This window comes from Saccostrea cucullata, unplaced genomic scaffold, assembly GCF_032062105.1.
Source record: "Saccostrea cucullata isolate Sc308-1 unplaced genomic scaffold, CSIRO_AGI_Scuc_v1 ctg115, whole genome shotgun sequence".
NCBI classification, from domain to species: domain Eukaryota; kingdom Metazoa; phylum Mollusca; class Bivalvia; order Ostreida; family Ostreidae; genus Saccostrea; species Saccostrea cuccullata.
The window spans coordinates 104630-128286 of NW_026932690.1; the positions used below are offsets into that span (position 1 = coordinate 104630).

General features: G+C 32.7%; 2 protein-coding genes across 2 annotated transcripts; one reads left to right on the forward strand and one right to left on the reverse strand.

Annotated features, from left to right (window-relative positions):
- Window positions 1–487: 487 nt before the first annotated feature.
- Window positions 488–6340, forward strand: LOC134235815 (zinc finger protein 768-like). The gene is made up of 5 exons (XM_062717984.1): window positions 488–532; window positions 2715–2799; window positions 3778–4667; window positions 5746–6010; window positions 6122–6340. Exons 1-5 carry the CDS (start codon window positions 503–505, stop codon window positions 6280–6282), a joined length of 1431 nt encoding a protein of 476 aa, XP_062573968.1. The 5' UTR covers window positions 488–502; the 3' UTR covers window positions 6283–6340.
- Window positions 6341–13854: 7514 nt separating this feature from the next.
- LOC134235816 (uncharacterized) lies at window positions 13855–22293 on the reverse strand. The gene is made up of 2 exons (XM_062717985.1): window positions 22187–22293; window positions 13855–16043 (listed from the first exon to the last, which is right to left on the reverse strand). The coding sequence occupies exon 2, from the start codon at window positions 16041–16043 to the stop codon at window positions 14235–14237; it is 1809 nt and encodes a 602-aa protein (XP_062573969.1). The 5' UTR covers window positions 22187–22293; the 3' UTR covers window positions 13855–14234.
- Between the last annotated feature and the right edge of the window lie 1364 nt (window positions 22294–23657).

Consider the following 23657-nt stretch of genomic DNA (forward strand, 5'->3'; position numbering starts at 1 on the left):
TTTCATAACAAAGATTTTTAATGACAAATGAAAAATAATGCAATATATTTTTGTTTTATACCAATTTTAATTCTGCATTTAACAGTGTCAAATGGCCGTCTTACCGACTTAGGAAAAATTAAATATCGATGGTGAGAATGTTCAAGTTCCCATTTACCCAAAGTTTGCGGAACCAAATCGGACAGAAATCTACACGCGGATTTTGGTGATTCATTGTCCGAATTAACTCCTCTGCGGCTCCTTTGTAAGTTTACTACAATCATGAATCCCCATTGTCCATTGCAGGGGTTACAAATAGCGGCTGACTTTTAACTCTTAATCTTCACACTCATTTACTTTTAAATCTTTTGTTTTTGTTTTTTTCCTGCGGGAGAGGAAAATGACTTTAAGTCATCAAATCACTTAAAACGATTAAATAGAGAGATATTAAATAACGGAATTGAGATATGGTATCCACACTCTTTGTTGAAAGGTTTGACGGGACAGTTTGAGAAAGGAAAACATGGAACTCTACAGAAGTTTAGCACTGGAGGTAAGAAAAAAAATATATGATGAAGTTTTCTTTATTGTAATCACAAAACACTTGTGTGAAGGGAAGATCAAGACATCGCAACCTTCCAAATCTCTCATTTTAACATTGCTTCAGCATGCAGTCTTTTTTTTTTAATTTTATTCTTATCTTTAATTTAACTTACTATTTATTTCAAGCTAATATACAAAGAAATTGCAAGAGAAAATTTTGAAAATTTTAGATAATTTATAACGATATTTTCGTGTTCCTCCACTGCAAGCAATAAACCATTTAAAGCGGCAGATTTTTCCTGTGGAAATATTGAGCGGTCTGTCCGTGCTTTCTAGATGCGCCTGTAATTGCTGTGGTGTTAAATGGTACTAAAACCCGGCATCAGTCATATATGATCTCCCAAAGCCAAAGCTATCATCTCAAACCTTCGTTAGGAGCCCGACGGGAATTGTTAGTCTTCATAAGGCAAAACACGGGTTTGTCAAAATCGCAAATTAGCAAATCCCTAACAATCGGCAACAATGGATTATCAAGATACCCCGTTTTCACAACAAACGGTAATTATTTATCTCTTTAGAAGATGGTGGTACCCAGGGATCGCTGTTTTTGATTGTTTACCTGCTCCGGCGTGACACCTCTGTCCTTGATTATGCTTTATTTAGCGTAAATGACCACGCATTGTGCTCTGTCCATACGGACACTAATGCATTTTACAAACCGACAGTCTGTTCTCGTCTAGGTGATAAAACCCGCAGGTTCTCCTTCGATCTCCGGCAGGCGAGGCGAGGGATCGATCGCGATTCAATCAGGACAAATTGATTTGTTGTGGTGGACGGCAGGTGATCCGCGCCTCGGTCATCTGCCTACATTGGACAGATTAGGAGCACCCCCCTGTCACCATTCAAGATTTCTTTAGAAATTATCCCTGGTTTAAATTTGTTTTCAACATCTAAAATAAACAATTTACAAATATTATATGTTCTATCAAAAAAAAATTAATCTTTAGAAACATCGAAAAAATTAAGTATTATAATCAAATTAAAAGTTACTCTTGAAATATGCGGTTTTTATTGAACATCTAAATAATTATTAAGGAATTGACAAAAAAGATAAGATTTTTTAAAATACTCAAACTCTGAGCTTTCAAAAGAGTTATATTTGTGTAAAAATTAATGGGAAGAAATTTCTCCTTTAAAAACTGTCCATATCTTGTTTACTTCTAATACGGAAAAATATTTATTTATTTATTTATTTATTTATTTATTTGGATAAATCGCTTCATATCCTATGAAAATGTTTAAAAGTAAGTAGGTACTACATAAAAATTAATTTACAATTGAAAAAAAAAACAAGAAATGACATATTTATTTATGATTATGAAATTGATACATGTTGATTAGTAAACAAAAATAAAATAAAGTAAGTTCTATAAAACTTCCATTAAAACTAAAAAATGCAAGAAATGACATACTTTTTTATCTATATATGTTCACTTCATTATCTACGGTTTTTGGGTTAATTATTCTGTATAATTATTAAATAAGCCTTGGTCCACGGTAAGAAATGCTTACAACTGTATTGGATTCATTTTCCCTTGTTCTGTAATTACATTATTTGTCAACGGGTGTCATATACGAAACATAGCGTTAGTGTGGAAACATAAGGACAGAAGATGATAAATAAATGAAAAAGTGACAAAGACGTTATTTTCTATTAATTAAACAATAGAATTAGCGCCGGGAACATGATCAAACTTATTAATATATAATGACTGGAAAACTCCAAAATCTGTGACTTCAATAACGAGATTAATCAAATTTCGATTGTCAGGTGGATAGGATTAATTTATTAAGCTACACGACAATAATCCTACCTAAGCTTTTACAAACCTATGGATCGCGCATTGATATTTATTAGGGGGTGTTACAACTCTCGAGTTTCGACCAATCAAATTGCTCGATTGACATTTTTTCTAAAAAAAGAACATAATGTGATTACAGAAATGTTGTAATAAAATATGTGAAACCGATGAAATGGAATAAAAGACCAGGATACATGTCATAAATCGCAGAACATAGAATTTTTCTGAATTATATAAGAATCGGGATTAGTTTTTGTGGAGTTTTGATAATCAAGTACTGTTCCTAGGTTGTTACGGAAAGATTTACAAAACAAGTTTGACTTTTTTAAGATTCTGAGAGAAGAAAAAGACATGTACAGGCCGTATTTGACGGAGGGGAAAGTAGAACCCATCACCTCCCCCACGACAAACTCTGGTGAGTGTAGTTCTGCGTTTCTTTTTTTTTTTTCTTCTTTTTTTTCCCCCTTTTTTATTTATATTTGTTTTGTTTTTATTTTGTCTTAATTTTTAAATGTAATGTTATTTGAAAAGTGAAAAAGTTTATAAAATTAATTTAAGCGTTAAAAAAAGAAAAGAATTTACATATCTCAAAAGTTTTATTCAATTTATTATTTAAAAAAAGGGGGAGCATAAAACAGAAACATATCTATTTTTCATATTTTAAAAAGGGGGAAACAAAACGACAATATTATTCATGTAGAAAATTGAAACAGAGACTTGAGAAAAAATTCGATATATTACACTGTCGAATTAATTTAGAATAATGCAAATAGTTATTTAAAGAAGATTTCTGTTTGTAAATTGAGCAGTGAACCTATAGGATGGTATCAATTATTATTTATTATTTTTGACAAAACCTTCTACTTAAAAAAAAATTTAAAATATTAATATTCAGAACCTACTTCACCTAATCCAAAAATTTGAATGATAATCACATAAATTTTGTCATTATTGTGAAACTTCAAATGAAAAGAAATTGAAATCAATGCGGTAAAACTTTTTTTTTTTTTTTTTTGCTTATATACAGATGACTTGTGTTTTAATTTTCAAGATTTTAATAAAAGTTCGTGTGTATCATATGTTCATAAAATATATTATTACAACAAAACAAAACTTTTCAAGTACATAAATAATTCTGTGTAAAGTATTTGTAGTAAATCTAAGTATAAAAATCAATTCAATGTACCTGTATGTATGTTTTATATTAAAAAGTACAATAAGTTAAATTCATTTGGTAGGTGAAATTGTAACCTCACTTTATATGGATTTTACTTTAACGTGATATAATGATTTGAAAAAAATTATATGAGCTATTTGTCAGTAAAGATTATAATGGGTATACATATATCAATAAAATATTACTGATAATTATGGTTATACTTTTTTGTCTTAGATTCCGGAGTGGAAGATCCGTCTATCAGTCCGTCATGTAGCTCACCGGATTATAAGTCCGATGCCGACCAGTCCAGTACGACAGGATCTCTATCTCAATCGGAATCATCAGCCTTCAGCAAAATTCGGAAACCCTCGGCAAATTTGGACCCTCGATACCCCTTTCCATCTGCAGCGGTCCCTATGATGTATCCCACTCCAGGACTAGGCTACTTCCCTTCTTTCCCCGTGTCACCGTGGTTTCCAGCCGACGCCTTATCAAAAGGATTTCCAGCAGTTCCTACGTCAACTTCTCGAGCGGAAGTCATTCCGCGCGAGACCCCGTCAGATGATGTATTCTACCGCGTGGACCCCCGAGTTCCCTTCACCAATTACTTTATGAACCTAACAAAGCTTCTGAAAAAAGAAGAAAAAAGTTCTAATAGCAGCACAAAAGAATATGAAAACTATGAGACTGTAACCAAAGAAGAACCGGAGTCAGATTCCGAAGAGGAATCCAACAGAGAAGAGGACGGAGAGACACCGAAATCTCCCACCAATCCAGCAGAAAATTACAACTCACATCCGCTCCGTGACCGAGAGTACAGAAACCTCTCTGCCATGATGGCTAACCCAGCCCTGTTGTGTCTTTCTCAGATGCATCCCTACCCATCCAAAGTTCCCACAATGGACGCCCTCCCTCATCTCTCCGGCTCCATACCCCAGGCGTCCATGATTCAGTTCATGAGCGGGATGTCCAGTCAGTCCGCCATGATTCACCCAGCGTTCCTTCACATGACAGCCCTGGGACAGAAGCGACTAAATCAGGAAAAACCTCCGCCGGTGAAGAAATACAAATGTGACGTTTGCGGCAAGGCGTTCTCCAGGAGCAACACCCTGGTCACCCACAAGGTACAAAACATAGCAATCAAGAGCTCTCACTGGCGAATCAAAAAAAATATTTTTTAGAAATTGTTAAAAAATATTTATTGAATTGAATTCCATTAGTAACTATAAGCGCTGAGGGATATATTTTTAAAGAATAAATAAAGAAATGTGTATATTTTACTCCCACTATTTTCTAATGAGGAATTTTAAAAAAACGGTTTAAATTTGAAGACATCTGTTCAAATATGGACGATGGAAAATATTCTGCCTATGTAATATTGATTGAAATAATCCTTTTCGGCATTTAAACGAACATAACGCCAAAAGCCACTCGGTAACGAAATGTTTTGATGTGCCAAATAGAGAGAAAATATCCCCGCGCATCGCATTTGTTTACAAAATACTAAACAAACAACGGTTCAACTAGACAATTTCCGGCAATTGTCAAGAACATTGATTATAATGAGAAAATAATGGAATTTCCTAGGGATATTTTACTATCTGAGAGTACTACAAATTTGGCATTTGCTTTGTAAGAATTGAAAGTTCAGATTGAAAAGGATTGATATGAAAATTAATGGAGTATTCAATTAACACTTTCCCGGTGTTTGGAAATAGATTTTACCAAAAATCAACAATCACTTGATCAATGGTTTGCGGGCGTGAAGAACACGCGACTATCTCACTTTTATCAATAATATCGATAGTGATTCGGTCACGAATCTGTTTGTTTGTCTTTTAGGAAAAGTTATTGCACAAGTAATTTTAATTTATCCAAACAACTATATATAAAATGGCTAATGTCTGATTAAGCAGAAAAAAATATATGATTCTTAAATGTTTAAATTTTTAAATGTTAAACTTATTGTCAGAAAATGAATATACTTTCACAGATTATCCATATTAGGAATGGAAAAAAAATGATTAATTTTGTTTTCTATATTTTCCCCCTTTTTTGTTTTTCATCCTTAAAAAGAACAACTTACAAATGTAATTAAGTGCATTTTTTAAATAGGACATTGATAATACAAAAATGAAAATGTGTATATTTATAAAAATTATTGGTTTTTAATATAATGCAATTTTGATATTTTTTTTATAGCGTATCCACACTGGAGATAAACCCTTTAAATGTGAGATTTGCGGGCGAGCTTTCCGGCAGCCGGGCAATCTGACACGACATCGGCTCACTCACACCACAGTCAAGCCCTATGTCTGCCCGACCTGTAACAAAGCCTTCAACCGGGCCTCCAACTTACACACGCACATGCGCACTCACACCAACTACCGGCCCTTCATCTGCCCGTACTGTGGGAAGGGGTTCCACCAGAAGATTGACATGAAAATTCACTGCTATACACATACCGGTAGGTAGGTCTCATGTACATGATTAATGAAATGACACAGTTGAATTAAATATACTTGTTATGAGTAAAAAATTTGATTAATTTTAATTCATTATAAATGTCACTTTACAGGTGAGCGCCCCCATCGCTGTGACATCTGCGGAAAAGGCTTTACCCTGGCCAGCACCCTCAACACACACCGCCGTATTCACTCGGAACAGCGGGGATTCCCTCTGATGGAGACTGAGGTTTCTCCATCGGCAACCACCTCAACCTCACCGAGCGACGCCTAGCGGCTGGCGCAGCATCCTAATGTACAATTCACTCATAAAAAGTTCACACATACTCTTAGTGGTACTCTTCCTGGTATATATATGATGTTCTTGTTCACCATCTTTTTACATTGTTACAGTAGCATAGAATTCATCAAATCGTAATGAACAGTAAATTATCGTTTATGTTATTTATTGTTAGTAATGTACTTTAATTTCATTTTAGCTGTGTATATGGTGCAATTTTGTTATATTTTTTGTTATTTATGAAATAAACAAATGATTGAAATTTGTGAGAGATTTCTTTTAGGAATCAATGTCTAGTTAGTATAGTATGCCAGGGCATCAACGATAGTGAGAAACATAGGATAATTTGCATAACGGGCGAAGTCCGTTATGCATAAATTATCCCATGTTTCCGACTATCCTTGATGTCTCTGACATACTATACTAACTAGACAGTGATTCCTTATATTTCCATTTCATTTTGAAATAAAATTATAGATTTAGACTTTAAAAATGTAGACATATATTTTAATTACACGAGGACTCCCATGCCAATTTCAATAGTCCAACTGCACGAGATTTACATGCACATTTGGCCTCCTTAGCGTCAGACACAGAGACACATGCGCACGAGATTTGCATGAATATTAGGCCTCCTTAGCGCCTGACTCATTGACCTGCCTAATTTACGTTCCGGTAGAATTATCAAGAAATCAACTCCGCTAACTTTCAAAGAGTTATCACAGAGAATTTTATAGATAATTTATGTGTGATCAAAGATCAGACTAACATCTTGCATTGATTCAGGTAGAGCGATCACGGTTGGATTTATTTACTTATCACATTTTGTTTAAAAAAAGTACAAAACTGAGAATGAAATCTTTTACATCTGATTTAGACACTTCAGTTATTTTGAAAAATCAAACACCATTCTCCACACAGTGATAACTTATTCATCACGGCGAGGTCGGAATGACTGCCCCAAGGGACGTTACTCCTGTATGTGAGGTTTAGTACCTCCCTGAATTTCCCGAATCATTTGCTGTTTGAATTATTAAATACAATATAATTTAGCAGTTCAGGGGAACTTATAACTCGAGAAACCCACTATAAACTCACTTTCCTTGGAGAATTCACTGTTCTTCCCTCTTCAACGACCTTTGTATTGTAACATCCTTTTTTACACTTACGGACTGTCATAAACATAAACTATTCATATCGCTCCTAAACGCGGCCCTGGTTCCTGGGAGCTCGTGTTGATTTAATTTGGTTGACAGTAATTGAGTTATCACCTTCCATAAAACAGACATTCAGGCAAAAGTGTGGTAAAGAAAATACTAAGTATGCATTGTAAAGACTGAATATTCAAAAGCTACGTTTTAAAGAATTTACTAATAAACTTCACTAGTATACCTTCAAAAACCTTTCCTTTTAGGACCAATCTAGGGGAAAAAATTTAAAAAGGCTTAAAAGCTAAGTAAAAGACGTAATTATTCAAGGTTATTTAATTCTGGTTGTAACGCTGTATTTGATTGGATAAAAAATTACTTTATATCGTATAAAATGGGTTGCCTACGTCACAATGACTTCCGTCAAAAACGTATCAATCCGCCTGACGTTACATTCAAATTTTGTACAAATTGAAGTCATTTTGTTAGGACAATCACCTTTTTTTCTTACATCAAATGAATGAAAATAAAGTTATAAGCAATGAAATAAATAGCTACCCCCTTTATACGGTATAAACTGGGTTGGAACAGTTTACGCTGTTTTATGATTTTTCAAAAATACCGTAATTAAATAGTCATTATTAGTTAGAAGCCAAAATGGAAAAGAAAAAAAGGAACAAAATCATTTAAATTTACCCCCATCCCCACCCCCTTCCTACCATTTTTCCTACTGTTAGCAAAAACAAAAGCAGGATCGGCCTTTTTTTAATAAGAAAGAAAAAAATTATTTTCATAAAGTCATAAAGAGATATTAACTTTTTAACGATTTTTTTTTAATTGAAATTTAGAACATAGCGACATAAGCCCCTAAACTTCAATATGCGAACAAAGGAGTTGATTCTTAATATAAGCAATAGTCTTAATAATCACTAAAGTTTCCAGTCTTGTATTCAATCATATTTCTAGGTGAAGTTAACATCTGATTACAAATATACATTAAATTTACTCTAAGTTCCAAACGTTTAATTACAAAAAAAATCAGAGGAGCCTAGAAATCGACGTCCAAAGCACAATACTCTGACTTGTTCATTTTCTTCTTCCCCAATTAAGCACTAAGTATAGTCCTGCTGAACACGCTTTTACTGGTGAAGTGAATATAACTAATAAAGAGGAATTTTAATCACTTAATTTAGATGGTACAAAATTTAGGGAACCAAAATACCTTCGTTAATATTTGAATTCTGTAGAAGATTACGTCATGCAATGGGACAAATGTAAAAAAGAAGACCTTGGCACTTTGTCCAAAAAGATTAAAAGTATCAGATGGATGTGATCCCACCTCTGATGTTTTGGAGATTCGTCATAATTGTTCATTTGCAAAATTACTTCGTAACAAAAATCTGATTGTTCACAAAAGTAATCTGAAGTCGATATTAAAAAGATGCTGGAGTTTCTAATTGACAATATCTATGTGATATTTGGAGACAAGGTCTTCCAACAATATATTGGAATTCCCATAAACAGACCTTTTTTATATTTATACGGAGCATGATTTGTTCATAATCTCTTACATGGAACGAAGAAAACACTGTGTGCTCTTAACTCGACATTTTGATATATCGACGACGTATTGTCAATTAACAATGATTATATTTCTATTCTTATGACAAATTCATATATACCGGTGAGCTTGTGATAAAAGATAACCACAGAGTCTGACACATTTGTTTCATATTTGGATATTTTTACTAGAAAAAGACATTGATAGTAATCTAAAAACCAAGCTCTATGATAAACGTGATGACTTTAATTTTTTAATCGTCAACTTCCCTTACTTATGCAGCAATATACCCGTATAATCTGCATACGGGGTCTATATCTTTATTAGCTGATTCGAAACGCAAGAGCATGCTCTACGTATGTAAAATTTCTGAAACGAGGTACATGTAAGCTGTTGACAAACAATTTTATATCAGAAGTCTCGTTTAAAGTCATCACTTCGTAAGTTCTATGGTTGATACATGGATCTTGTCAGCAAATACAATATATAATTTAGTCAAACGGTGACGTTTTTCATACTAATTGCTCATTATTTACACATCAGGTCCATCATTGGATGCTGGAACTTGATTGACATTTACTCAGTGGTCCCTGTGTATATCCTGTACACTCTGTTTGGCACTCATGGGGACCTTCAAATTAACTTTTGATCCTTTGATGTTTACCGAACATGGTAACTGAGAAACTGTAACGCTATGAAAATTTTTAGCTTGATAATGTATGAATTAAACATAGCTTTAGTATTTACAAGGATTATAATCAACATTTTTCAAAAAATTCAAATTTTTGAAACTTTTTTTGAATGAAATTTTGGTTTTAATTTTAATATGCTAAACGGGTAAAGCTAAAGTGGATATGTTACTCATTAAGTTTAGAGCAGCACTGTGTGAAGTTATTAAATTTTGAAAAATATTCATAAATGTTTCTAATTATGGGCTGTTTATATTTTTCTTTGTTATTAAGAATTTAATTTACAAGCAATCTTTTTTTTTTTTTTTTGCATGTTTGGCGGTAACAAAATTCTTTTAATATCGATTATCATGGATAAATCTAGATATTTTTTTCATAAAATGTAGTTTATATTTCTTTTTTTAATAGATTGCACCCTGCCATTTGGATGAATGAATACATTCTTAATTGTTGTTACTGGAGTTAATTTAATTAACACATGCACTAACATCTAAAATAATCCTTGTTTTAATATTTGAATTTATATTATGATATCAAAATATTTTTTTTAATTGGTAGAGGTGTTTTCAATATTCAAACATAAATAAATATACGAGGGTTGTCCTAAAAAGTCGTAGACAGGGAAAACAGTAAAGTTTCTCTTTGGTTAATTAAAATTCTTTTCATGTCATAATAAAAAGTAACATTTTATGATCATGTATTTCAAGTTATATGATGATATCACATTTAATAAGAAAATTATGAAGAAATAAAGAAAGCATGTTAGTGTACGGCGCACGAAAGCAAGCGTAAATTACGTCTCTTATAACGTCATGATCTCTTTGTCTGCTTCACTCGTGTCTATTACTATTCGATATTTTTAAAAAGTAATAGACCACTCTTGACCAACTGACTTATTTGAATTCACTACTGTCCGTTTGTTTGTTTTTTTTAAAGCAGATTCAAATTTCAGTCAAAATTTAGTCGAAAGATCTATTTACATTGTAGGCAGCAGAGAAAACACATTGTTTGACGTCGTTTGCGGTCCAGATTGACCCCAATTGTCTGTGTTCAGCAGTACTCTACATATACTTCTTACATGCCGTAACTATTGTCGGTATAGAGAAAAAAACTCTCATTGAATATCGTGCCATTTAAAAATAACTTCTTTATTGAAACCTGGTGTGTAATGTCATTTCTTTATTCTTTTTTCCCTCTCTGATGTATATAAAGCATATCCAACACAATTTATTACATCTCCGTGCGCTGCTTACGCGTTTGACGACGTCATTTTCATCAACCTCAATTCAAACGATACTATGAAAATCATGACACCAATCGTCTGTTTCTAATGCTATTTCTATGAAATTTTGACATATTATTAAGATTTTGATTCTGGTTTCAGTGTTTTAAATTTGAGTTGAATGTATTACATAGTACTACAGAAATAAAAGCAAATGTAACAGTTATATGCGTAAATTATCGTGCGCCGACAGGCCTTATCGGTCTTCATATAAATCGTCCTAATATTATTAATATGAAAGGTATATATTTAAAAATTCATAATTTTAAAGAACATTGAATATATTATGTCTATGCAAAATTTGGTTAGTATTGATTGCATGATTAAAGAATTATAAACATTGTCTTTGACTTTTTGGGACAACCCTCGTACTCTCAGATTATTTAGACTTTACTTCCAACTTTTTAATTCTAATTTTAAATTGTCTCAAAATCCCCAATACAGGTAAAGTTTGACACCTGGGGTATTTAAATCACTTCCTGTGTATAGGGATTAGGAAACAGATGACCATAGGTAGACTGCTAGCCCCTAAGGCATTCAAATCTGTACAAAATAAGTCCCTCCCTCACCTGAATTTTACCACTCGGTAAAAAATCTCTGCCTTTAAATCAGCAATTCACAAATTAAATTGTGGATACAATGACATTATTTGTAAGTACAGTCTATCTTTGGGTCAGATATTGACTTGTGTTTTGTAAAAATAAATCTAAGCCTTCTACATATTTTATATTAAAATGTCGCCAGATTGCCCCATTTAGCGTATATTCTTGAAAATATACTCCACGACAGCTGTTTAACTTTAAATCTATCAGTAAGTAATGCAGCGCGTATCATTAATGTCATACATGTACATGTATATCAAATTCCAAATATCATATATGTAAAATCACAATTTTCTGTCCGCTCTGAAAATTTACGAGAGGAATTGAAAATATTAAATTATTCAAAGAATACAGACCTTTGATAACACCACAAATCTTGCAGAGATAAAATTTCATGTGTAAGATTTCCACCTCAGTGTCTAGGTTTTTTTTTTTTAGCTATTTATGCTTTACCTTGGAATATATGTTTTATTATGACTTATTCTGATCAATAAATCAGCTTTTGAATGAGTATCTGGCGCTGAAAACACCATTTAGCATTTATTTCTCTGAAATATGTTCTTTAGACTAGAAATAATAGATTTGAAGAAGTAAAGTTAATTCATGGGAGTTGTACCATACCTTTTGGCATTGAGCAGTGCAGACTTTGTCAAAAGAAATTGAAAGAAGATGGGGGATAAGAAGGGCAGAATGCCTATAGGGGGACAGATAGGAAGTGAAAAATTTAATCTCAATTATATTTAAATTTTATTTCATATTTCACCTAATATCAAAGTATACTTAATGTAAAATCTCTATAATTTACAAAAATCTCACAAAGACTCAAAATATTTGTCTATGAAATAAGCATTCTGCCCGCCTTATCCCCCCATCTCCTTTACTTGAATTATTTGAATTTTTGTTTCTCTCTCTCAATCAACGTTCAGATTTCATTCCAAGTGAAAACTTTTTCTTCAATTTACATCATTGTAAAGATTGTGAGTGTACTTTTTGAACAAAATACTGTTAAAACATGTATAAACATAATTCCTTAAGCATAACAAGTAATTGACATGGCAAGACATGTTTTTGTAAACCGTTATTTGGTAAAAATGAGTTATCTCTCTTTCCCCACCTCCCTCGTTCTCTTTTCTATGTCTCTCTCTCAAATAAAAAAAACTGTACTCGATATTTAATTACCAGTTTAGTTGTTTGTCAACAAAAATTAGCAAAAAAGTTGAACAGTAAAACAACATTTTTTTCATCAAATTTGTTGTTAGCTTTCGTAGATTATTTGTAAGACAACTATACATGTAGCTGATTTTTATAGAAGTTCTGTGGAGTATTTAACAAAGAAATTGAGGACATTCTAGTAGACAAAAGGGGTTTTTGTCATATTGGATGCGGTTAAAAGGTTATAAGCCAAATCTTAATATTATTCAACCCTAATACATGTATCAGTAGCAATATATTTTTTAAACTTTATTTTCCAAGAAAAAGACATGGATCTCAAAATAACAAGGACATACAGTATATAGATATAAAGAACAGTATTCAAGCTCAGAAGTCCATAAAACAATATAAAATAGGATCAGAGCAAACGCGGACCTCCAAAACATCAGAGGTGGGATCAGGTGCCATGGAGGAGTGAGTGTAGTCAGGATACCCTACCGACCGGTTACACCCGCCGTATGCTCCTTGTCTTGATCGCCAAAAAAACGGAAGCATTTGACTCAGTGATGAATTGTATGACAATTTTGCTGATTTGCTGACAAGGTCATATCCTGTATCGACCATAGAACTTACAAAATGATGACTTTAAACGAGACTGCTGATATTATTGTTCAATCAGCTTGTTTGTCAATAATTTACCTCGTTTTAGAAATTGTTCATACGTAGAGCATGCTTTTGCGTATGGAATCAACTAAGAGATATACACTCCCTATGCAGTTGATAAAAGTATATTGCTGCAAATATAAGGGAGGTTGACGATTGAAAAAGTAAAAGTCATCGCGTTTATCGTAGACCTTGGTTGTTATATCACCAATAACGTCTTTTTCAAGTAAAATATCTAACTATGAAACAAATGTGTCAGACTCTTAGGTATCTTTTATCTTAAGCTCACCAGGATATATCGTATCGACATGATGGCTGAAATAACCATTGTTAATTGACAATACGTATACGTCGTCGATATATCTAATTGTCAAGTTGGGGGTCACAACAAGTGTTTCTTCTTTTTTGCATATAAGATTTTAGACACGTTCTGATGAATACAAAAATAGGTCTGCTAATAACGGGGCGCAATTGGTACCCACGGGAATTCCAAAAGATTGTCCAAAAACCACATAAATTTTCTCAATCAGAAACTTCTTTTTCTTGCATCTGTTTGATGTCAACTTCAGAGTACTTGTGTGTGCAATCAGAATGTTTTAACAAAAAAATTAAAAATGACCAATGACAAGGTGAGTAACTTTACGAGTTCAATTTTTTCCTGAAAAGGCAGATGTCAATGATATCAAAAAGCCTGGACTTTAATTTATCGTGGGGAATGGTTGTGTATAAAGTTTAAAAGTCAGTTATATCCATAAAATCCGCATGCCTTATTGGATCTACAAATAAACCTTTGCAAAGAATATTGGTGTTACATAATTGTCTCATTCAAAAGAAAATTAAAAAAAGAGGTCATTTAAGACCGTTTTCGAAAGATGAAAGGAAATCATACAGCCTCTTTAGGGGACCAGCTTCGTAAACAGCTATCACAAGTTTTCTGAGTTGTTCCCTGGTCAAGTCTAAGATTTCAACTCCTCGTTTTTTACTCTTTTTGTTGGCACTTTCTTCTTTTGGCTTAAATGCTTGTAGTTGTGCAGGGCTTAGCGATTCTACAATCATGTCTTCAAGATCCCCTTCACGCCATACAAACACATTCCTTGATTTTAATATATGAGAGAGCCTTTCAAAACCCTCTGGCTTATTTAGGAATTCATTGAGAGACCTATGATGAAAGTTTTTGAAGTTAAAATACTGCTCGGAAAATGGAGAGAGAAATTCTTCTTCCAATCGAATTTTTTGTACTCTCTTTTTATCGTCCATTACTCTGACGTGAGCGTTTCTATCGAGCATGAGGCAACACTGACGATCGATTAGATTACAATAATCTATTGTATTCTTCTCTGCACTCTTGGATTGTATGCATATTATGTGATTCCCTAGTACTGTATCAGCTTTTTGAAATTTAGATGTTTCCTTTTCATCAGCATTTGGGCTGTTGATAGTTTCCCAAATGTAGCTGAAAAAGGCATCCAGAAATATTTTATCTCTTTTTCCTTCCACGCCAATCACCTTAAAAGAAAACAACAGTTTCTTCATATCATCTAAATCTAGAATTTGGTCACTCAATCCTCTGATAGAGCGAACTTGATGGATTATGTCGATATCACCTTTATAATTTTTAACCCTTTTTCTGGAGCAAACGTTGATTTTAGGCACAGTCCAATTGTTAATGAAGGCATGGCTATGAGATACGATGATAAACACACGTGCTTCTCTCGTCCGAAGAAGGATATCACGCATGCGCTCTATCATTTCAGGATGCATGCCAGTGCCTGGTTCTTCCAAGCAAATAGTTTTGAATTCCTTACAGGCCAAAATCAGGCAAAAATGGATCGCTTCGATGACGCCTACAGGTGTCTTCAGTAATGGTTGATTGTTAACTGTGATTTGAGAATCCACTATCTCCACATTGTACTCGATTGGATAGCAAAGATAATTTAGTGTTTCTAAGAAGATTTTATCCTTTTGAAATCTGGGAAGCAGTGCCTTCATTATTTCAGCTCTTTTATTGGCCTCCTTGTAGGTATCTTCTGCTTTACTCTGGGGAATACTTCTCGTCCACTGCAGGGGACTAACCGACCTCACAGAAAATGTAGCCACAAAAGACTCCTCGATTCCTTTTAAAACCTTTTCTGTTGGAATTTCATCACCCTCTTTTATTGTTCTAAACGATGAGTCCCCAATTCGTTTGTACAGTACGTCCACCTCTTTAGATATGTTTTCCAAATAATTTTCTTCCTCTCCTGTTTTCAACAAAGAAAATTCATTTTCATGAAGTTCAAAATCGCAAACCTCAACATTATCACATGAAAGTTTTTGGTTCTGTACTGAATACTTGGATACTTGGCACATATTTCTACTTGATCTTATTTCTATGACAAGCTTAAAACATGTTTCTTTCAGCATAAGTACACCTGACCATACATGTAAATCTGCTGTCGACAAATCAAATTTGCAGAAAACAAAGGCGATTTTTGTTGGGTTGAAGGGGTTTGAAATCATTGCATTGCAGCTAGTCGTCATCGAGCGTCGAATCAGTTCCAATATTGCTGATTTTCCAGTCGAGTTTCCACCGAACAGAAAAGTGGGCCCTCTCTCAAACTGAACTTCCTGAACATCCCGAAAATGAACAAAGTTCTTGAACACCACTGATCGCAGCATCTAAAAAATAAGAATCTGATATTATGGATTAATTGTTAATTCCATAAATCTTTGTATATTGTTAGAAGTCCTCGCAATAGGCATACGAAATACAATACGTATTTATATTCTTAAAATACTAGTAATGTTTTTTTTTTTTATTTTGTGTGACCTTAAAAAAACAGAGAAGGGACCCGACACATATCATATGCCATAACATGGATATAACACACATGGTTTTTTTAATAAGTATAATTACCTGGTGTGTGATTTTCTTATTGTTAATAATTGAATAAAATACTGTCATAAAATTAGATTATGTTAAAAAATGACAAGAAATGTCAAACGTGTGAAAGATTGAACTTGATTATTTTAGTTTTACTACACCTGAAATTTATCACCTATAATGTACATGTACTAGTAATTTCCTATTTTTAACAAAGTAGAGCGTGAACTTGATGAAACAAGAATTTCAGCTGTCTCGTTTAAAGTCATCAAGTTCTATATGGTCGATATAATGACCTTGTCAGCAAATTATCATTGAGTCAAATGCTTAGTGAGGTTTTTCATACTAATTGTTAGTCTATTGTTTATACAATTGACGACGGATTTTCCGTTAATTCCCGATCATGACAAGGAGCACAAAGCGGGTGTGACCGGTTGGCAGGGGATGCTCACTCCTCCGTGGCACCTGATCCCACCTCTGATGTTTTGGAGGTCCGTGTTTGCTTTGCTCCTATTTTGTATTGTTTTATGGACTTTTCATCTACAATACTGTTCGTTATCTCCATATGTTTCATTGATAAGGTTTTTTGTGACAGTCATTTAATTCTAGACTTACAGCTGTTTAGCTGATAAGGAAAATAAACATTTGATCCAACTGTAAAATTCAATACGTTGTTTTGACCTAACAGGGAAGATAAATTATTATAACCAACAGTCAAACTGAATATCTACAATGTAGTGTCGATTTTTGTAGTGCATACATGCCATAGAAATAAAAAAAAATGGAATGATATTAGAATTATAGATTAAGATGCAGGGTGTGATGCTGGAAACAATTTACATATTCACAAGTTCATTTGCCTTTATTATACCCCGCTTGAAAAGTGGGAGTATATATAGTGATCGGGATGTCTGTCTGTACGTCCTTCCGTTACGCTTTTGGATAGCCATCTCTTATCCGCAACTCCTCTTATACCACTGAAATGTTTAACGAGACTTTCAAAGATTCTTTGTTACAGTGTATCTAAGGCCACTGTTTACCTTCTATTTTACTTTTTGAACAGAGACATATTTAGGGTTTCCCATAGTTAAATACTGACACTGTCATTTTCTTATATGAAATATTGAAGAGTACCCATCTTTTATCCGCATCTCCTCCGATATCACTAAATAAATTTAATGATATTTTCACAGATTCTTTATTACATAAGTAATGTCATTGTGCACCTCCTATTTTACTTTTTGGTCTGAAACCTATTTCAGGTCTCCCGGTGCAAATGATAAAAAAAATTCTATATACTAGATGTAGCATACGAGATTCCACTCAATAGGTTTGCCTTTTTTTTTTTATCTCGGATTACCTTGTCTTGAAACTTTATCTTTTCTTTAAAAATTAGAAGACTCTGAGGTCTCCTTTGTGCCTTTTAAACAGGAATTTCCTGACAGTACATGTTTGATATAAAATTTTTAGTCTGTTTTGTCATCATTAATGCTTTAAATTCAATATTTGAGCTGATCAATTAAATAAAAAAAGGAATATGATGAGAAAATTGGAGAAATACGAGTATCGGTCATTCAGTTTTATTCTATTGCATGCACATGCAGTGACATTGCATCACGTACCGGCTTTCATAATGATTGCTTAAACAGCCGTGATAAATATCGATTTTTCATTGACTTGTTAATTTACCGAAATTCACGGTTGCAATATTTTGGTAAGTCACTATTGAAGAAAATGCCATAACAAAAATGTTCCTCATTTGTTCAACGCATTTGTCCCGCAATATGCAGAAAAATGAAAAGTTTTAACTCACCATTATCGCTTCGCGCTTCTGAAGCGTGAATGTTTTTTGTAAACTAAATTACGAGGACTTTGTCACGGGAAATAACTCTAAAATTCATTTTAACAAAAGGAAGGTAAGCGATGCATTTTTTTTTAAATTGTCATCGTCCTAAAGCTTTGAAATGATTGGTACGTATGTGATTATATCATGCAATACTGCCCTATCTTGTCCTGTTGACATATTAAAAAAGATGTCAAAAATATGTTCATCTCTCTATAAAGTTTAAGATTTGATAAAGTTTTAAACAAGTTTTCTTTGATGTTTGCAATAATATTTTGCTTATTGTGTGTTTTTGCCATATGGAAATTTTATATGAGATGTAATCAGAGACTCTATCGAGACGAGTTTACATATACATGTATGTATACATATCGTACAATACTGAAACTTGAAATGGGGCACTGGGAGCAAAAATGTCAAAATATTCAGTACATGCCATAGAAATAAAAATGGAATGATGTTAAAATTAAAGATAAGATGCAGGGTGTGATGTTGGAAACAAATTAAATAAGCTTTTATTATACCCTGCTTGAAAAGTGGGAGGGTATATAGTGATCGGGATGTCCGTCTGTACGTCCGTCAGTTACGCTTTGGGGTACCCATCTCTTATCCGCAACTTCTCTCATACCACTGAAATGTTTAATGAGACTTTCACAGATTTTTTGTTATTTTAGCCCACTGTCCACCTCCTATTTTACTTTTTAAACAGAAACATATTTCGGGTTTCCCATAAAATTACTGACACTGTCATTTTTTTTAAGTAAAATATTGAAGGGTACCCATCTTTTATCCGCATCTCCTCCGATATCACTGAATAAAATTTAATGATACTTATTCACAGATTCTTTATTACATAAGTAATGTCATTTTGCAACTTCTATTTTACTTTTTGATCTGAATCTTATTTCAGGTCTCCTGGTGCAAAACATGGATTTGCCAGTATAATCATATGGTAGGTGGGGGATTATTTAGTGAGCTCACTGTTCACAGTACCTCTTTTTTATATAAAAACTAGAGGTACTGTGAGCAATGAGCTCACTAAATGATACCCCCCGCATCCCATATGATTTTAATGGAAAAGTCCATGTTTTGCTGTGGCCGGGAAACCCAAAATATGTGTCGGATCAAAAAATAAAATAGGAGGTGCTCAATGGCAATATTTAATAAAGATTCTGTGAAAGTTTCGTTAAATTTCACTCAGTGGTATAAGAGGAGTTGCAGATAAGAGATGGGTACCCAAAGCGTAACAGACAGACGGACGGACGGACATACCGATTACTATATACCCTCCCACTTTTCAAGCGGGGGGTATTAAAAGATATATATATATATATATATATATATATATATATATATATATATATATATATATATATATATATATATATATATATATATATATATATATATATATATATATACTAGATGTAGCATACGAGATTCCACTCAATCAAATTGCCTTTTTTTAAATCTCGGATTACACTTTGTCTTAAAACTTCATCTTTTAGTTAACAATTAGAACACAAAGACTATAACGTGTCCTTTATGCCTTTTAAACAGGAATGTCCTGACAGTACATGTTTGATATATAAGTTTTAGTCTGTTTTGTCATCAATAATGCTTTAAATTCAATATCTGAGCTGATCAATTCAATAAAAAAGGAATATGATGAGAAAATTGGAGAAATAATACCATCGGTCATCCAGTATTAATCTATAACATGTACATGCAGTGACACTGCAAATTAGCTAATTCATTATGCTTGCTTAAACAGCCGTGATAAATATCGATATTATATTGCCTTGTTAATTAAGAAGAATTCACGGTTGCAATATCTTGGTAAGTCACTATCGAAAAAATATCATAACAAAAATGTTCCAAATTTGTTAAACGCATTTGTCCCGCAATTATTAGAAAAAGAGAATAGTTTGAACTCACCATTGGTACTTCTGAAACGTGATTGTTTTATTGTGAAACGAGTTGTCACGGGAAATAACTCTAAAAAATCATTATAACTAAGAAAGTTAAGCGATGCATTTCCCCCATCCCCCCTTTTTAAATCATGTACGTCCGAAAGCCTTTAGAATGAAAATTTATTGGCATGTTTATGATTATTTCATGCAATACTGCTCTTTCTTGTCTTTATGTTGTGGAAAATTTAAAAAAAAATAAGAGAGATGTCAAAAATATGTGAATCTCCATTTAAACTTAAAGTTTAAAATTTTGCCAGGTTTTGAACAAGTTTTCTTTGATGTTTGAAATAATATCTTGCTTTTTGTGTGTTTTCGCCATATAGAAATATAAGATGAAATCAGAGATTCAATTGAGACAGATTTACATACATGTGTACAAATACAAACAATCCTGAAACTTTAACGGGGCACTGATATACCAGATAATTTATAATATACATGTAACTGTGTGTGACGTGTGTCAGAAAGAATAAGTATGAAGATTTAGATGTATTCGTTTTCTAAAGGTGCAGAACTTGACACTTTGTTTATTATCTTGCTTTACGTACGTTACCTGAGAAGACAATGTATTTGTTACATGTATAAATTCTTGTGCATAACTTTCAGAGGATCGGCTTTCTTGTATCCCCATCGCTGTGACAACATGGCGGCAACAACGACGAAAGACAAAAGGATAATATCGATAATTAAGGAAAGCTCACTTGAGCCTTTGGCTAGGATGAGCTAATAAAACATATTTGAACAAGCGGATTTCTTGTTTTCTGTACATGTGTCCTAACCAGTCACATATCATAAATTCAATACACATGTACAAATTTACAACTGATGATTTTTTTATGTAAGTATATATAACTGATGTGTGATTTTACTGATTGTTAATAATAAAATTAAATCATGTCATAAAATTGTTTTGTTTTTTTTAACGGAAAAACCCAGTAACATATTATATTTACAATATACATGTACATATAAATTTGATAAACTAATAATTCTTATCTGTAAGTCAACATACATGATGTGTAACTTTACTCCTTGTTAATGATTGTTAATGAAAATGAATGAATGAAAATCCTGTCATAAATTTGTTTAAAAATATGTAAATGTGTATATATTTATTAGCAATGTTAATGCTAAAAACCTGTTAAAAAGACGGAGAGTATGTAAATTTATTATTTTGTTTTCCTACTGAAAATTATAACATATAGTGCAATGTCCTAGTGTAAAATTTTTTCAATTTATTATTTATTTTATTTCTTGATAAGTTTTTTTTTAGTGACAGGCATCTGATTTGAGACTTAGAAACACTTCCTGCTTTTTAGCTGAAAGGAAAAAGAAAAGATTTAAGGAAATAGTGAAATAAAAGCCGTGGTATTGATCTTACAAGGAAGAGGAAACATTTAACCCACCAGTAACATTAAACACATAATATCATTTTTCATTGTATGTACATGCCGTGGAAATTAAAAGGAATGGTACATCATATCAAAAATACAGGATGTAATGTTGATACAGTCGATAAATTCATTTACAAGTATTTCTATCTCTAAATTAAAACAATGAAAATGACGAAAGAAAGCAAAATAATAAACATGATTCCACTTTTTGTACTTTTTGCATAGTTTACATTTTTTCCTCTTTATGTTGTAATTAACATTTTCTTAACACAGAAAACATAGATACTATTAGTTCAAAGTTATGGGATACACAGACGCCACAGGAAAATAAAACAATTTTGTTTTATCTGAATTTTCTCATTTTTATGCAAATTTTTATCGATATTAGAGCACATTTTGTTTCAGAAAACAAAGAGTGCAAGCTTGCCTATCTGCAAGATTTATATACATGTATTTCAGTCACCAGTATCAGATGCATCTTATGTCTAAAAAATCTCAGATAGGCAAGCTTGAGCATTTCCTGATTCGAAAAGAATCTCAAATTTCACGAAATTCCACCAGAATTGAGGAAGCTCGGGAAAATGTCCCACTTCTGCACCCTCAAGTGATCACTGTGCAAGCTTTGAATCAAAAATAGTACTGCATTTAAAGGAAGAATCATCTTTTAAATTTTAACTCTGCTCTGATTTTTACATCAAATAAGGAGCCAGATTCGGCCAATACCATACCTTTTCCTTTCCTGAAGATATTATTTTTCCTGTGATATTATTTTTTCCTGGCGATACACGTGATATTATTTTTTACTTTCCTTCCTTGTCATTCATGTTCTAATTTCTCTTGACGACTACCATTTTTTTAATCCCACAGATTTGATCTTCACAACTTATATGCTCAATTATTTAGGAATATAACTGGACAACTAAGAGCATAGGTCATTCAGTTCTACTCTATAACATATATTGATACCTTAACGCATAACATAACTACATTATGTACTCTCAAAACTAGTGAAATTCATACTGTTTATTCGGCAACTCGTAAAATCTATAATTTCAGGCACAATACCTTACAATTGGTATATTAAAAATAGCATTCGTGCTTGCATTTACGAGTATTTTGAAATAATAGAGTGACAAAGTAGGAAAATTAATTTACCTTTGCGAATCTAAGACAATACTTGATTCTCATATACAGTGAATTGTTAAAGTATCTAGAATTCTTCACGGGAGATAACTCTTAGATTTATAAAAACTAATAAAGATGTGCAATGCCTGACTTTTTTCCGAAAAATTCTTCTATGTCTTCTAGCTATTAAGTATTTTTATACATGTATTATTATTTGACGTAAATCTGCTCTTTCTTTTCTTATTTATATGTCATTAATTCTTGATACAAAAAAGAAAAGAAAAAGAAGACAACTTCATTCCTTTCAGAATGGATTTTATAAATGGATATAAACAGTTGAGAAATCTAATTATTTTTAAAATTACAAAAATACGATAAAGGCTTCGTTAAAAGCGTTTCCTTTGATATTTGTTTATTGTGCGTTTTCACAATTCAAAAATGTGAGATGGTATCGAAAACTGTATAAATCGTGATTGTATTACATACGAGGGCTGTTCAATAAATAATGTCCTGATCCCTATGACATACACTTTAGCAATCATATGTTATTAAGCTTGACTTTCTCGTATGATTTCATCTTTAATGAATTGATAACAGTTAATGTGACCACTTTCCATCGCATAATTTTATTGTGAGTAGCTGAAGAACAAGGACTATTCGAGACACTGCATTAAAATGATTGGTAAAGAATCAGTAAACTAGAGTGAAATTAAACGCTTCATGAAAGCTGCTGTAAAACGTGGTCAGAATCCCAGAGAAATATTCAATGAAATATGGGAAATTTACAGCAACCAATATCTAATATATGTTTTATAGACACATGGGCATGTGGATTTCAATGAACGAAAATTATATAATGGGCATTAAAAATGGGTTCCGTCCTTGGCGACAAAAACATACAACAACCAATGTACTGTTTACCAAAATTCAACAAATTATAACTGATGATGTTTTATTATTGGAGGAGTCTAGAAAGCAAAATTTTTGAAAAAAAGTGCAGGAACCTACTACATTAAATATCTTCATGACAGCGTCCAAATCCAAACGTCCTTAAGAGTGAAGGAATTTTGGGGG